Source organism: Epinephelus fuscoguttatus, linkage group LG3 (genome assembly GCF_011397635.1).
Source record: "Epinephelus fuscoguttatus linkage group LG3, E.fuscoguttatus.final_Chr_v1".
NCBI lineage: Eukaryota > Metazoa > Chordata > Actinopteri > Perciformes > Serranidae > Epinephelus > Epinephelus fuscoguttatus.
In genome coordinates this window covers 14,530,587-14,548,210 of record NC_064754.1, presented here as the reverse complement: position 1 = coordinate 14,548,210, position 17,624 = coordinate 14,530,587, and the positions used below count along the sequence as shown (strand labels likewise).

General features: G+C 42.4%; 1 protein-coding gene across 1 annotated transcript in view; it reads left to right on the top strand.

The window, feature by feature from the left end:
* Positions 1–17,624, top strand: part of LOC125886294 (protein AF-17-like) — a 29,616-nt gene that overhangs the window by 776 nt on the left and 11,216 nt on the right. Inside the window, exons 2-14 of the mRNA XM_049572377.1 lie at positions 431–510; positions 625–679; positions 1,436–1,545; positions 7,237–7,340; positions 8,858–8,951; positions 10,523–10,630; positions 10,824–10,913; positions 11,018–11,165; positions 11,276–12,073; positions 12,484–12,683; positions 15,140–15,257; positions 15,442–15,508; positions 15,840–15,988. Of these exons, the coding sequence (XP_049428334.1) occupies positions 431–510; positions 625–679; positions 1,436–1,545; positions 7,237–7,340; positions 8,858–8,951; positions 10,523–10,630; positions 10,824–10,913; positions 11,018–11,165; positions 11,276–12,073; positions 12,484–12,683; positions 15,140–15,257; positions 15,442–15,508; positions 15,840–15,988 (2,121 nt within the window). The remainder of the gene's footprint in view (positions 1–430; positions 511–624; positions 680–1,435; positions 1,546–7,236; positions 7,341–8,857; positions 8,952–10,522; positions 10,631–10,823; positions 10,914–11,017; positions 11,166–11,275; positions 12,074–12,483; positions 12,684–15,139; positions 15,258–15,441; positions 15,509–15,839; positions 15,989–17,624) is intronic.

Here is a 17,624-nt window from a genome sequence, read left to right as displayed (position 1 = left end):
TTGTTGCACCAACTCTGGGAGGCTTGTGCAGATTTATGCCTGGCTGACTTCACTCTGCCCTCATCTGCAGGTTAATTTTTCCAAGTAGGGATGATTTGTTTCCTAAAGTCAGCAAAAGTGCAGTAAAATGCTATAAAGAGAGTAGCCAGGAGCTGACACAGCAGGATGAGCTGAAGGATGTCCTCACTGGGTCCGTTCACTCATATTCTATCTTAAATTTAAGATCCAAAGTATAATCTTCTTTTTCAAATATTATCTGACCAAAATGTCATCCACACTCAACATTACTGACATGACAATACAACATAGAAGATACAATAGAAAATGATGAAAATACAAATGTAAAAGAAAGTCATGTATGCATTGGAAAATTGCAAAAAATAGTGTCATTAACCTCTCCTGTGTGTGTGTGTGTCCGTGTGTGTCCCAGCATGTTATGGCATTGTCCAGGTTCCCACCGGTCCGTGGTTCTGCCGGAAGTGTGAATCACAGGAGAGGGCGGCACGCGTGGTGAGTATGTCAACACACGACATGACACAACACATCCATCCATCATTCCTGCATCATCTGCTATGATTAATGCCACACTCACAACCAGCTCTGCTCTCTCCTGTTTTGCCCCAGAGGTGTGAGCTGTGTCCCCACAAAGATGGTGCCCTCAAGAGGACCGACAGTGGAGGTAAATCTCACTTTCTGTCCATCTCACTGTCCTGCTGTTTCCCTGAGATACTCAGTGGATGAAGCAGCAGGGCCGCTTCTTTGCCTTTAACCACCAAATGATCAACTGTATGTCAGTTATTCACCTGGTGTTTTGTTGAATTCCAGAAGAACAGTTTGTTTTTCTTGCATCTCTCCACGTTGAACGAAGAATCCAAAAACGGAGAAGGTTCTTGGTGAATTGGAGTGAAAGGGGAACCGCATTTAACAACAGCAAAATTATATCAAAACATCTGTTTACACACTCTCACACACAACTTGTGCAGGATAATCCAAGTGTCATTTATCCAGTTGTATGCTCCATACTTCCCCAACACATTTATTGTTGCTGAAACGTTTAAAACACTTGCGCATAAACAGCGCAGGCAGACTACTCGTATGTGTGAGACTGTGTATGCGGAAGTGTTTTAAATATGACGGTTTTAGTGAAAATGCATTACTTTGAAAAGTACTGCACATACAACTGGATAAATGAGACTTAAGTTACATTTCACCAGTTGTGTGCTGTTTTTAAACACAGACTTTGTTTAATTCATCAAGAATTTTCTCAGTTTTTGGATTCTTCATTCACTGTAGAGGCATGTGGGTGGGCCATAAGCAAACAAATGATCATTTATGGCTGAAGTATTCCTTTAGAGTAGAACAAAAGCTACAGATGTCCACATCATTCATAAGTTGCATCGTCATGTCATTGATCTGCTGCCGATCTCTCCGTCAGGCTGGGCCCACGTTGTGTGTGCACTCTACATCCCCGAGGTGCAGTTTGCCAACGTCCTCACCATGGAGCCCATCATCCTGCAGTACGTCCCGCATGAGAGATACATCAAGGTATGGACACACACTGTTGACTGGATAACACATTGTGAAGTGACCCAGTGTTAGTCTGCAGGGCTTCATTGGGGTGCAGTGCTCAGTCTCAAAACTTAAATTCAGGATAAACAGTATGGTTTCTTGGTAGTATTTATGACCAGCGGATATTGCTAGGACTGTCCTGACCTGAAAAGTATCAGTTTAGTCCTCCTTGAGTGGTAGAAAGTAGTTGATAAAGCACCAAAGGCTGTGTAACAAACATTAATACGTTCAAATCAAATTAAGCCTGTAGCACAAGTTTTGAGAAGTCTTACATATCAAAAAGTGGCACCAAATGACGGATTCACATAGCTGTACCAGTCCTCTCTTAGATTTTATGTAGGCAATGACCAGTTCAGACAACTTGGAAATTTTATTTATTAAAATTTTGGCTTCTTTTCTTAAAGAGACAGTTCAGATTTATTTTGAAGTGCGGTTACGCCCCCCCGTTTGGAGAGGCAGCAGAGGTACCGACACAGAAGCTAAGCAATGCACTGCTGTGGACGGGGGCAGGAGCAAAACACATTTTGGCCACTTAAAATAAATCCCACCTAAAAGTTTCAGTGTGTGCAATACTGAGAGTACTTTCACTGCTTTACCTTGACGTCAGACAGCCCTTTCCCACAGGGAGGCCGCTAACAGCTTCAGTTCCTAATCTATGCTCTCGTCAAAGTCTCCAGACCCCATTGCGAAAAACAGTCGTTTCAGCTCTCTGGACACAGGAGCTGCTGGTGCATTGCTGCCTCAATTAGTTAGTTTGCTTGTGTTATTGTGTGACTTTGGTGAATCCAAACTAACCCTTTTTAATGTCAAACTCACACAATCATACAAAATAACTAACAGATGACGGCAGCAGTAGACCAGCAGTTCCTGTGTTCTGCTATGTTAAATTACTGTGTTTCGTAATGGAGTCTGGCTTTCAACAGAGCGATAGAACTGCCTGAGTTCGGTAATCAGATCGGTAGTTGCTTCGGCAAGGTAAAGCAATTAAAATATTTCAAATATAGTATACACTTAAACTGATGGCTAAAATATGTTTTGCTGCTGCTGCTGCTGCTGCTGCCTCTGCTGCCACAGTACATTGTGTACACTGTTAGCACTCCCGTCTGCTACTCCAAACTGGGGATGTGCCGACTGACATCTGCTTTCTGTAATACAGTGACTATGGATAAGTACCTCATACAACCCCACTTCTAAAATGTAAAACTAGTGTATCTTCTGTAGAGCATATGTTTGGAAGAAAGCTATTAGAACAATTTTAGTTTTGGTATCTGAACTCAAATTCAGATATTATATTGGCACACTGGTGTAACACAACTAAATCTGGAGTAGTTACAATAAATCTTTGTAGCTGTAAATTCTTCTCCTATAGTTAGATTGTAACTGAATACATCAGTTTCAGTGTCACTTCTTCAAGAAAACAGAGCAGGGCCTAAGTTTTAAAAAACACTTTTTTATCAGTGTCACAATCCCACTGAGAGAACTCCATCATAAAAGAAAATACCAAAGCACTCTCTCCGCCAACAGCAGTAGTTTCAACAAACAATGATGCAACACACCTATAACACATCTGGGAAACAGCGCAACTCTTATTTCTCCCTTAACGGGAAAAGAAACTCTTCTGCTCCACATCACTGTCGCTCTCACCACCTACACGTACCGTACAAAGCCAGAGCTGAATGTGGCAAGGTCACGTCTGCTCTCTGGAGGTTGTTAAGCCATTCAGGGAAACGTGGGAGATTTCCAGTGTAAGAAAAAAGAAATGAGGCAGGTCGAGGGAAAAATTAAAGAAGGGACGTTTTACCACACTTCGTCACAAAATGCACATTGTCATATGCTGAATTGTGGTGATGTGATTAGTCATTCAAAAATTCCAGTCAGCGTTGACAGCTTCTTCAATAAGAGCCTCCTTAATTTGCTCCACTTGCTTGGTTTAATCTTGTAGTCTTTAGGTTGAGTTGGTCAGACAAAAATATATTTGAAGATGTTGGGCTCTGGGATTTTTGACATTTTGTAGATAAAATACTCAATTGATTTATAAAAAAAAGGCAATTAAAACAATGAAGTTACGTGGTACAAACCATCATCAAATAATAATACTGTATAACAAAATCATCTTTTTTCTTTAATCTCCATGTAAACAGTGAATGAAACAGTTTGATGCTGCATATTGACTGACAAAATACAAAGGCAGTGGGATCTCACACAGTCCAAACATGCAGTCTTAGAAATAAGGTCTCCAAAAGGGCTCCTCCTGTAGGGCTAAGGTTCTGCCCAGAGCCATTTAATTCTGAAGACCCATTTCTTTGAGAGAGTTCTTCATGGATTGTTGAAAGCATGGGTGTTAAAGTATCCTCAACCTTGAATATTAAATGTGTAGCCGTGTTTCAAGTTGTATTATTAAGTGTTGATGTATCTGAAATCCCCCGAGTCAATTCACTTTAACTTTTGCAATACCACATGGTCTTTTTTTATAGGTACCCAGTACTCAGCATTTTGTATTCAGATCTAATTTAGGAACCAAGTTTCAGTTCCCCACCCTACTGAGCAGTTGAAATAGTAAAGGCTGTAGTAGTAGTGATGTCACAAAATCTCCACTGGGCTTGGGCGGAATCTTGTTTTTCATACCCGCCTGGACGTTCACTGGGGTTATACTGTATATGACAGTGTGAGTGTGTTGCGCTTCTCTATCCCATAAACACATGATTGTGAATCTTGAGTGTTGAGGAGTGTGCTGGACCAAATCAGCCTAGGCCCTTCAGGAGCCCCATAAACCCTGAGCCTGCTGGACGTGATTTCTTTGGCCCCAGACTAACCTGCTAAACGTAAACCACAGTTAGTGGGAGAGAGATCTATGGGTAAGGTGGTCAGTTACTGGTCGTAGAGCTCCCCCTGTGTGTGTTCTGGATAAAACACATGGTGGTTCCCAACTAGTGGGTCATGGTCCAAAAGTGGGCTGCAGGTCCATACTGAATGGACCTCAAGTGACTCTGAGATGTGTCAGGTTTTAAAAAAAAACAAAAAACAAAACACTTCATTTTTAAGTACAGTGAATTTCTGGCACAGAGCTTTTATTTTGAAGTGCTGCTACCTGCTGTAGAGTGAGTGACTAATGGACAGCTCTGTAACAAAGACAAGAAATTGTTGGGAATATAAAAGGGTTCTTGGTAGAAACCTAAGGGTGGGTTCTTGTTAGCACCCTCAGAAGGTAGAAAGGTTCTGGATAGAATCCCCAGAAACTCCTTTTCCACCAAATTAGCTCTGGTTCTTGAACTGGTTTCGTTAAGGATCGTTGAGACCTTGGTGCTATCAAGCGAGCCAGCATGTGTTTCCACCAGATTTGCACAGAACCACTGAAACCAAGGATGTGTCATCTGCTGAGGGTGTTGCATAATGCACAACGGAAGTAAACAGTAGTAGCAAAAATGCAGATTATATTGATTTCCTGCAAACTTGTGTTCTGTAAGTACTGGTACTTGTTTCTACCCAAAGAAGAAACAAAGAAGAAGAAACAAACTATTGAAACTTTTCTTTCTTAGAATTTCTCACTTGACTTCTCAATCGTTGCCTTCTCCATCCGCTCTTTCCGACCTGTAGAATATGACACACCCATTAATGTTGTCACAGACTGCTATTTTTTGGGTCCAGCTAAGAACCAACTTTTTGGATTTTTTTTTTTTTTTTTTTTTTTGGTCAAAATGCTCTGAACAGTTTAAAAATAGGTGCAGGAACCAAAATGGACTTGGTTCCATGTTGGTGGAATGGGGGTAAGGGAGGGTTCAATGGGTAACCATTACACCATAGATGGGTTTGCTGTACAACCTCTCAAAGGGAGTTCTGGTTGTAACCTTTCACACATGGTTCTGGTTATAACCCTTTCAGAGGGTTCTGGGTATAACCCTCTGAAAGCAGTTCCAGATTGAACCTTCATAAAAGGCTCTTCTAGGAACCATAACGAGTTCTCCTACGGGCAAAGGCCAAAGAACTATACATGGTTCTAGTTAGCACCTTTATTTCCATGAGTGTAGAGTAAGACTGCCTATGGAAAACAGACTGAACATAACCATCACCACATTTACACTCCTGCTCAGACACTCAGAGGGGGTTCTGAAATGCTCTGCTTATGTCTTTTTTTTTTTTTTTTGGTACTTTTTAAAGCATGCCATTTAACCACAGGCTACTTTCAGGCTTTTATGGCTTTATCATACATCAGCTGTCTTGTAACTGTATCCATTTGTACCTTTTTTCTTTTATGCGTAGGCTTTGATACTTGGCAGTGTGTGTATAGCAGAAGTAGGGAGCGGTGTATCCAGCGTGCACCAGAGCAGCCTTTTTAAAGCAATGCACATTACAAAGAAATCAATATTTGACGCATGGACTCATTAGACTGAGCAGCCAGTGGCAGACGTGCTGTGTGTATGTAATGTGTGTGTGTGTGTGTGTGTGTGTGTGTGTGCGTGCGCAGGCCTGCATATAAATGTACACATGTGAGTGTTTGAGTGCCTGGTTTCATATTACTGTGTCAGCTACAGTAAATTGCATGCAGCTTTTTCTGTCCGAGCCATTCATCCAGATTTTGCAGCCTGCATTCCTAGACAGCGTTACAATGGACAGTGAAAACTTGAGAAGCCACTCTTCCTTTTACACGCTTGGTGTAGTTATGTCTCCGGCCTTTCATTACACAGCCGACATCCTCTGAGGGGAGCAGAGAGCAGGAGTAGGATGTGGGGAGTAGAGGAAGACAGAGGAAAGGGGAGAGAAAAGGCAAAACAGTGAGGGCTGAAGCGAAAAGGTAAAGAGCCCGCTGTTCCTTTGTCCCGCACCTGTTGCTAGGCCTCTTCCGCCCCCACCCCACCAGACAGCCCCGCTCACGGGAAGGGGGGAGACTGAGGAAGAAGTATAAAACCTCTGTTTGTGCGTGCAAACGTTTGTTTGCTTGTGTATACTAACATGTAATTTGTGGACGTGTGTGCACATTTACACGGGTAAAGATGCATGGATTCTAGCCTTGAGCTCTAAAATCAATTATCTCTAAAATCTTGGCTGCACATTAAGATGTTTTTGCTGCATCAATGCGAGTGCCCTGCAGGTCATCATGCAACCGTTTTACACCTATTCTATTAAAATTAGAAGGAAATGACAAGGAAAGGAAGTACATTTTTAATTTTAGTAGCAACATCATACGAAAAAAAACTTCAAAGTAAAAGCTGTCTTTTGAAAACAGCGAGCCACAAGCTCTTCAGTGTCAGCTTTTTTTTCTTCGCAACATTCTCAAACATCTGGTCAACAGTTTTACTGTACAAAGCGGCGAGCGCAGAGCAAAGTGCGTCCCGTTTGAAGTCCCCATCTGTTGTCCTGACAAGCAAAACTTCCTCGTCTTAAACACTAAAGCTGCGGCTGCACTCAAATTAAAGAGTGTTTAACTTTCCCCCGCTGCAGTCACAGTGGTTCACTTTAATGGCCACATAACATAAATGTACAAGTGTGCCCTGGAAGCACTGCTACTTCAAAAGGCTGCTCAGCTTTCCAAAAGAATCAGCATTTTTGCGAAAGTTTTTTGTGCCAACTTTGTTCATGCATGGTGCAAAGTAGCATCTGCCAGTATTATTGATAACTGATGTGTTTCTGTTCCTTCATCTCTGTTTCTTTCCATCTCTGCTGCTTCCTCAGACCTGCTACATCTGTGAGGACCACGGGAGGGAGAGCAAGGCTGCTTGTGGAGCCTGCATGACCTGCAACAGACAGGGCTGCAGACAAGCTTTCCATGTAACCTGGTGAGTATGAAGCTGTGTGTATGAGTTGTATGGATATATGTCATCAACAGTATGGTAGGGATGCCCCGATCAAGTTTTTTTTCTTACCCCCAATCCCGATCTGAGTCATTTAATATTGAATATCAGGTGATACTTCTATTTCCCTAGATAATACAGCCTCACAGTGCACATACTATATCAATAGTATATCAATATATCAAGTACTATAAAGTTGTAGAAATCAATCCAGTGTATAGACATGACCCTCTCCTTTAACCGTTTTATCCTTGTTGTGTTGAGGGAATTTCTCTGTCCCTTTCTATGAGAGTATTCTCCAATTTTTGTTGCATTGGTGCAGCCTGGCCTGACTTAGCCTACCTGCATGAACTGTATTCTGTTGAGTGTTTATTTCCGTTGTCTGTACATCATCTACATGAATGAGGCTACATTAATAAATGACTCTTTCTGGCTTTTTGCACACTGGGCTTTTGTTGCACTTGCAGTGGCGTGGTGAGTGTGGTTGTCTGTCTCTCTTCTGAGCAGGGTGGTGAAACACCATGCGGCATAGATGATAGCGAATTGCAAGAGACTCACACTGAGCTGAAATGAAACAAGTGCTTATGACGTTCATGAATAACATAAGTAAACAGTCTCATACTGCGTTTTTCTGTCAGTTTTCGTGTGTGGTGTTTTGCTGTGGGCAAGGTCCAGTCCCTGCTCTGACACATTGGAGCTCAGCGGAGTGAAGGAGAGGGACATTGGAGAGTTGACGACAGCTCCATGTGTTGCATCACTGTGCATGAAAGCTTCACGAGTAAAACCACCTGTGTGACAGCTAACATAAACGTATCAGATCAGGCTCTATTTAGCGAAATATAGCCAATCGCAAACAGATAAAAATGACTTTATCAGGTCTGATGCCGACATCTCTGCAGTGTGGTGATGTTTTTTCAAAGACTTCCAGCAAGCAAAGATCCTGCAGGAATACTTCAGACAGTGTGCCATAAATAAGACATGACATTGTTTTGGAACAAGGGTCAAGACCTAATCAGATTATAGATAACACATGATTGATTTTACTTACTGACTGATGCAGTTAGTTGTGAAACAGTCAGAATGGCCTGTTGTATTCCACAGCTGGCCTCAAAATGCTGATCTGTATTTCCCATAGCTGTGTTTGTTTCACCATGTGTGTACTTCTTTTTCCACTCTGCTTCCTTAACTCTTTACATTTTTATTCCTTTTGTAAATTTCTGAAAGCTGCATCTGATTTCTACCACAGTGCAGAATTTGACAACTCATGACTAAAATCAAGCCTGGACAATTATACGGCACGGATTTTTGTGTGCAGAGATCTGACATTTGATCCACCCTGTCTTTATAAATGACAAAAGCTCTCAAGTGACTCGGCGACATCCAGGTGTCGTTGTCAGGGTGTGTGTGTGTGTGTGTGTGTGTGTGTGTGTGTGTGTGTGTGTGTGTGTGTGTGCGCGCGCTCTCCTGTTTCCTCCCCTGTCTGATCTTGTGATATCCTTCAGCGCTCAGATGGCAGGTCTGCTGTGTGAGGAAGAAGGTCCAGAAGCTGACAACGTGAAATACTGTGGCTACTGCAAGCACCACTACAACAAAATGGTAAGATGGACTCAAGTAGAGATCGCAAACTAATATCCTCACTCAAAACATTGCAAGAATAGAGAAATCAAAGAGTTACAAACATCTTAAGTTCCACATTGATGAACATGGCAACAGCTACAAACATCAGAGGTAAATTACCCAGAATCCTCCCTTAAATGCATTGTTAAATGTTAGGACTGCTGCTTACCAGTAAATGTAATTGCTAAGCTTTTATTACACCTCCTTAAACATGTAACATCTTTTTAAATTTAACCACCTACAAAGCTTTGATTGGCTCAGTTGTTGGTCGGGGAAACAGTAGTCAAGGAGCACAAAACCAAACCTGTTTAATTACTGAGATGTAGGCAGCAATACAGACTTTATTAGGAGTTGTTTTAGTCTCACACCAACACAAGAAGCTTATCTGCCTATCTTAACATTTAGATTCCTCCTTCAAGCATTATTTAAAAATGTAACCCACGCAGTGTTTAAAAGTTTTATTTGGCAGTCCCTCCAGGAAATACCTATGAATGACACACAGATTCAATCATACGAATTTATGAAACAAACTTTAATATAACATTCCACATTAGAAATATCTTTTAAAAACCTAACTGCATGAAAAGCTTTTTTACTATATATAACATCTCACAATTCCCTCTCTAGTGTCTATTTTACATTACTGTGAAAACATCAGCAAATTTCTCCTCTCCAAAGTTTATCACCAAAACTATATTTTACAGAATTACATTAAACACATTAAACACATCATGAGAATGCTTTTTTTTTTACATTCACCCAAAACTCATTTTTACTGAACAAAGCATGATCTTTTAGTTCCTCTCTCTCTTCCTGCCAATGTAAACACTGATTTGTTGTTCACAACGTAGCATTATCAGGGAAACCTTAGAGTGCGTCTCTCAAAGTGTCAGTAGTAAGTTTGCCGCATCTTGTCCTCCCTAAGGTGTCACCAGGAAGATCTCATTTCATCTGCAACACATTTTCTATTGTCCCTCGGATGACAGTGAGATCAGTGTGATCACAGAGCCCATTTGCCAAACACTCATTGTATTCTTCTTGTACCTGCTCATTAATTTTAGTCTGTGGCTGTTAGTCTGGAGCCCTGCTTTTGATGTGACACAAGAGAAGAACATCAGCCACTGCCATTGGTGATACCTAGTGATTTGCCTTGTCCATGTCCATGTGTGTCACCTGTTCTGCAGGAGTATTTTGAGGCTGAAAAATGTTTGTCAGTCAACGTTATTTGTGTTCCACCACCCCTGCTTACGTGCAGAGCCTCAGGGAATTGCCTTGCTACGTCTTTAGCTGTAATTTTTGTTGGTAAATGTGAGACATTCGTGCCACACGTTTGCATCCTCACAACCCAAAAAGAAGAAAGTCAATTTTGTGACATTATGCAGGGGATTGCTATGATTGGTGAAACTCACAGGAAACAATGATGATTTGTAAGGTTTGTGGAAAAGTTGTGGTGATTGGACAAAAATGCAAGTTCGTGCAAATTTGTTCATTGCTCTGTAGGGGCTGATTTGGTCTTTACATAACGCTCACTTTCTCCTTTGGTTTTGCAGCAGAAGAAGTTGCGCTCCAGTGAAAATACAAGTAGCTCCTTCAGTCATACGAGGGGCCGCTCAAGCTCTCCGCCACAAGACAAACATCACCACCACAGACAGAGGAAGGTAAGCACGAGTGTTTGGTTGATTTAAAAAAAAAAAAAAAGAAGGTGTTGTAGGTATTGAAAGTAGAATTTTGGTATTGGTGCCAAAATGACATCATATTGGCACTGGTATGTTACAAAAAATGTTTCAATGCATGTTAGCTGGTAGGACCTGTTGGCTCTTAACGTGAGCTTGTGTGTTTCTGTCTGTTCAGAGTCATAAAGACAAGATTCGGCAAAAGGAACGCCATAAGAAGTCCTCTGACAGCCTGGGCTCTTCAGTGACGACCAGCAGCATAGAAAAGGTATAAAAAGCCAACCCACAAGACAACTTGTGACCTTGTGACATGCAAGACTCTTAGCATGCAGTTGAATTAATCTTGTAAATGACCTGTACGTTTTCGTACAGATATCCTCCAGTCACCACAGCAGCAAGGACAGCGACGGAAAGTCCAAGAAGCTGAGCTCACACAGTCACAGTCATCGAAGTAAGAAGACAGGAAGCACTGGCAAGAGCTGCTCGTCCTCCTCCTGTTCCTCCAGTCCGTTCAACACAGGTAAGATTCTCTAAGTGAAACAGGAGGCAGAGTGAAGTGTTGCCAAGGCGACACACAGACTGTAGGTAGAAGTAACTTTATTTGAGTTTGCCTTTGTGTTTCTCTCGGAGGTGGTTCCCTGTCTTCGGCTCAGGATTTCCATCAGTTTACATCCTCCTCCCGCCTGGAGCGTGACCACGACCAAGGGGGCGACGACCACAGTGGTGAGGAGCGAAAGGAGCGCCACAGGAGGCCAGCGGTCCAGGAGGAGGAGGATGAAGAGGAAGATGAAAAGGAGGAGGACAAAGATGAGGAGGAAGAGGAGGAGGAGGAGGACAGTAAATACCACAAACCGCCAGCTTTGACTCCTGCAGACGGCCCACTGGCAGGGTCGCAGAGTCACGACAGGTCGGAGGGCAACTCGAGCCCTTTCGAGAACAAGGTCACTATTTCCACCTTTGGGTCCATCATGCGCATCACCTCCTCGTCGGGGCTGGGCAGCAGTAGCAAGATCCGGAAGATCTCCTCCTCGGGGGACTACAAGTCCTCCAAGTCACTTTGTAAGCCGTCTCAGCTGAGCACGCCGCCTATTCTGGAGGAGGCGGCCCTGGAGGACAAGGCCACGCCTCCACCGCTGCCCAGAGAGAGAAGGCACCGCGGCAACAAGAAGAGCAGCCACGGTCCAGGGCGGCCACGAGGCAGCAAGAACCGAGAGAGACGGGAAGAAGAGCATCACCACCACCATCACCACGCAGCGCCGCCTCCTCCAGCCTTAACCTCCTCCGTCTACCCGAGCCCGTCCTCCATCCCCCACTCCACCTTTCCCTCCACGCTGCCCCCCACCGCTGTCTCCTCTTCTTCCTCTTCTTTCTCCTCCTCCTCTGCAGGCAGTTTTTCCACGAGCCGTGGCAACTCTCTGCTCAGCTCCGGTGAGTCTAAGCGAGTGGGTGTGTGTGTGGTAGCCCTCTAGCTTCCTGTGTGTGAGAGCTCAAAGAAAAAACTCTTTGGTGTGTTCATTTGCAGCTCAATTCTTAAGTGTTGAAATGTTTCCATTACACGTGTCATGTCAGCACCACTGCCGCACTTTATCTGCATATCGCAAGCCGCCAGATACTGATTCAGTTTTTCATATGCAGGGTGTTAAAATTCAGAATATTGTCCTAGATAGTGGTTTTTGTGTGTGCTGCACATGTCTAGAGTGCTAGATTCCCTGCCCTACTTACAGATTGATTCTCTCGAGTATACGAATGCTCGGGTGCCATATGTTGTTGACTTTTGGGGACTTCTGAGATGAAAATGAGAGCGAATATCTTTTTACTTTCTCTTTGTGATCCCTCAGGTATCTACTCCAGTCTCAAGGACCCTCTTACACTGGGCGGGGGTGTCTGCAGTACCCCTCTCTCCCTGGGTGGAGGGGTGTGTAGCACCTCCTTGTCCCTTGGAGGGGGCATGTGTAGCACCCCTCTCTCCTCAGGACTCCTAACATCCCACGTCTCCTCACTCTCACTTCCGTCAGTCAACGCTGTTTCAAACATACAGGTATTTCAGAGAGAGATTTAGATCAGTCAGCATGAATGGTCTCTGGATGAAGTGTCACAAGTATATACTTTTTTGTAGTATTATGAGTATAGCATTATCACAGAGCTGTAACAATTTAAAAAAAATGTTGATTGACAGAAAATGGATCTGCCAATCAATAAATAGTTTCAGTGATCATTTGCAGCTTCCAGCTTATCAGTTGTGAGGATTTGCTGCTTTCCTCTGTCATGTGTGACAGTTAACTAAATTTCTTCAGGGTCAGTTGGTTAAATTAAGCAATAAGAGGACGTGTCTTCAGGCTCTGGGGAATTATGATGGGCGTATTTTACAGTTTTCTGACTTTTTTATTTATTAAGGGTCCCCACAGTCATGGAAAACCTGTAATAGTCAAGGAATTTCACAATCTCATTTTCCAGGCCTGGAATAGTCATGGAATTAATACAATCAGTGAAAGTTCTGCAGCACTCTTCCATGGATAACCTTCCTTGTAATCTAACAAACATAACCAAGTATTGGAGATTGGAAAGTGTAAAGTATACCATACACTTTTGTTCATAGTATACTTTGTATTCATCAGATTTTATAATGGGACTTAAAAAAGACATGGCAAAGTTTAAAAATGTTGTCCATGAAAATATGTGGGAACCCTGTTTATAATTTTATTGTTCTGAATTATTTTCTTTCTATTCTCTACTCGCACAATGTAGTGTGACATTCTGTTTTTATGAACTGCACATCTCTGTACTTCCTGTCAACTCTTCAGTAATGTTACCTTCACCTCCAACCTTAATAATATCAGTGCTTTTTCATCCTTACATTAGTTACTTAACTTCACTTGTGCATATTGTTGATAACATTTATTACTCTTTGTTTTGTATGTCGTGTTTTTGGTCATTTTAGTTGCAAGGTTAGCCTGTTAGCTCGCCTAGCTGGCTACTAAAATGACAGTGGTCAGCTCTGCGGAGCTTCACTGCACGCATGGGAAAGTTTTCTTTGCAGGCTCCTAGAAAGAACTTTCTGACAGAAAGCTGTTAATTTTCATTCTTACCTAAACCACAACTTTTTTTCCTAACGATAACCGAAGAGTCCCTCTCTGATAGAAAGCCCTTCAAGAAAACTTCCACCAACTGCTTTTACTGCTCCATTTCACAGGACAGCATAGGTCAGCTACTTAACGTGTTGGCAACCCTTCAAACACAAAGTGTAAAGAAGAGACAAAGCGACCTAACGATAGCTAAGCTTTGTGAATCAGGCTAATGTTAGTGCTCGACTGACTACATTTACATGCACAAAGTATTCTGTTTTTTCCCCTTGTTCCAAAAATGACAATATTCCTACTGGCATATGAAAATAACTTTTCTGCTAATATTTCCATTTACATGCAGCTGTGCTGATTAGCTTTGTATATCACATCAGAATATGGAAAACTGGAACAGCTGGAGCTGCTTGTGCCATTGTGCTTCTTTGCATCAAAATAGGAAAGGAGTTTTTCACCTGTGGCAGACTTGTTCCACCGTGTGAACACAGCCTCCCTCTTTCATTCCATCAACCACCTTCTTCTCCAAGTTGGTTTGCGGACAGAACAGAACAGAGCTGACCCCAAAAAGGCGAGAAGCCATGTGTTGCAAACTGCTGTAAAAAATTTTAAATGAGACACATATTCTGAATGCACTGGATACATGTAAAAAAAAATCTAATAAGCATATCCTACATCTCATAATCAGTAAATGCTAGGTTCCGAACAGGGCCTGATTCAGAAGAGCCAAAAGGAATATGACGTTAACGTGACCCATATGAAATTCTGAATGTTGTCATATTTGAAGTAATAGTGCGATATTAGTGTGCATCTAAACGTGGTCCCTGAGTGATTAGCTTACGTATTTAATGGTTATCTAAGACACTGAAGTGATTATCAGAATGATCTTAACCACTGAATACAAAAACGAACAGTAACAACACGTACAGAGCCAGCAGTGAAAAGTGAAGTAACTGAATTAAGGATTAAAAAAAACGCTGTGATCACTAAGGTTGGAGCGAAGATAACGTTACTGTAGAGTTGACAGGAAGTAAACAGATGTGCGGTTCATGAAACAGATATACGTCAATGCATTGTGCAAGTAGTCATTAAGTAAAATGATTCATCAATAAATCTATAAGATAATCAGCAGATGAGCCAATAATGGAAATAACTGTCAGTTGCAGACCTACATGATTCTGTGTAGTGCCGAAACGATTCGTCGAAGTCTTTTAGGAAGCAAAAAAAAAAAAAAAACATTTTTCAGCTCCTCTTTCATGTCTCTGACAGCTGCAGCCCTTGTTAGGTTATTAAATTACCAAAAGCAAAATGCACTTGTTTGATAATTTTGTTAGTATCATCCAAGAATTTTAGTTTCTTTACTAACTTATCCTCTCCAGATTTCTTTGTCAGCGAGCTGTTGATGTTCCCTGTTTCGTAGGTTCATCCAGGTTCCAGCTCCTCCTACAGCCTGACCTCCACTCAGCCTTTCGCCAGCTGTCTCTCCACAGCCCCAACACTGCCGCCACTACTGACCCAAGGCCAGACCTCACTGTCAGGTGAGAGGAGCGCGGAGATCAACATGATTTATTGGCATTTGCTGAGAAACTGAAGCTAGTTTTAGATCTCTGACACAGATATTTTCTCTTTCTCAGAATGTGACACACATTAAATCTCCATGTTGTATCATGTTTCACTAAAAATAAGTATGAGTAAATCATAACAATTCTTCCCTGTTCTCAGAGTCCGACCTCGATGACTGTCGCTTCCCATGTCAGGGGAACTCACCAAGAGAGAGTCTTTCCTCACAGTATGTCTCATTTCATTTTTACTGGTATTTTGTTAATGTTAAGACATGATGTTAAACTCCAGTGCTGCTGAAAATCATCTTTCATCCATCATTCAGATTAAGTTTCCCTGAACTGTAGCTGTAGTCAGATCAGTTTCTATTTCTGTAACCAGCAACAGAAAACAAGAAGTAAATAGCAGCTGGCTAACTACCCTAGTGACTGTGTGGATTAGGAAAAAAAAAACACTAACGACAGCCACAGGGTCTCTTTGGTAGTTTCCCAGCGTGACTGAATCGATGACTTTGTACTTTTTGCTGACTCCATGTTGCTTTTCTCCTCCTCCACACCCAGGTCTCCTATGAGCTGTCTTCCTCTTCTGTTCGACCAGAGGGACGGGCTGGGTGCAGGAGTCAGAGCCCGTCCTGAGAACGTCCCTCCAGCCAGCTCCCACATTGAGCTCCTGCTGGAGAAACACGGCAATGGAGAGATGGGAGTCAACAGTGAGTGTGCCAGGAAAAAACACATGAACCAGTGTTTTGCCACGTGGTTCCAAGATAAAGCTGAGAGTCACAAGATCTTTTTTTTTCTTCTTCTTCTTCTTCTTCTTCTTCTTCTTCTTCTTCTTTTTTTGGTGAAATACTGAATAATTGTCACCTCCTCAGGCCTCTAAAAATCAGTTAAATGAAACAGTCAGGGAAGAGTTGAACTTTTTGAACTGCTTACATTACATTTGGATAAGGGGTCACAAGTAGTTTCATTTGACCTCTTCCTCTCCACTAAGATGTTGGTGTTCTCAGCTGACACTGCTGTCAGGGTACATTTTAAAGCTAGTAAAGATACTAGTATCATATGAAAGTGAAAGACCTCATTTGTCACTAAGGGGGCTGAAAATGCTCTAAAGTTAGGCTAAATTTTGTTCAGGGAAAAACTGGCATGGCCATTTTTCACAGGAGTGTTTTGACCTCTGACCTCAAGATATCTGAATGAGAATGTGTTCTTTGTGCACCCTCTAGTCTCCCTTTTGCAGATATGCCCACTTAATGCTGGTCCCATGTAGTTTTGGACTAAAACCATGCAGGGGTTTTTTGCATGCAGTATAGATTTGTTATTTTCGCCTATTCTTAAAATGGTGTTTTTGAATATTTCTGCATACTGGGGTCCCTAAAGAGTCTGGACTGGACTGTAACTGGAAGGTTGAGACTATTGTGGATGCAATGAGCCCAGTTTTATTCGTATGTGATGATGTCAGCCCCCCTCAGTACCATTTTTTAAAACCAACATCACTGTATAAAATGACCTATTGTGACCTGTAAGAAAATCACAGCTGCATTGAACTTTAAAACCATAAAATAGACACTTTGGCCATTCAGAGGCCATTCATAGGTACACTGACACTAAGGCAGTTTCTCAGTACTTTTCTAGAGCAGAAGTGCTCGCCATGCGGTTGCAACAAAAACAATTGCAGTTGCTATTAAGTTCCACTCCTGTCAGCTAACAACAGGAAACTGAGGCTACAGTTCACACAGGCTCACCAAAACTGGACAATAGAAGATTTAAAAACCTTGCCTGGTCTGATGAGTCTGGATTTCTGCTGCCACATTCAGATGGTAGGGTCAGAATTTGGTGTAAACAACATGAAAGCGTGGATCCATCCTGCTTTGTATCAACGGTTCAGGCTGGTGGTGGTGGTGTAATGGTGTGGGGGATATTTTCTTGGCACACTTTGGGTCCCTTAGTACCAACTGAGCATGGTTTAAACACCACAGCCTACCTGAGTATTGTTGCTGACCGTGTCCATCCCTTTATGACCACAGTGTACCCATCTTCTGATGGCTGCTTCCAGCAGGATAACGCACCATGTCACAAAGCTCAAATCATCTCAGACTGGTTTCTTGAACATGACAGTGAGTTCACTGTACTCCAATGGCCTCCACAGTCACCAGATCTCAGTCCAATAGAGCACCTTTGGGATGTGGTGGAATGGGAGATTTGCATCATGGATGTGCAGCTGACAAATCTGTAGCAGCTGTGTGATGTTATCATGTCAATATGGACCAAAATCTCTGAGGAATGTTTCCAGCACCTTGTTGAAACTATGCCATGAAAGCAGTTCTGAAGGCAAGATGGGGTCCAACC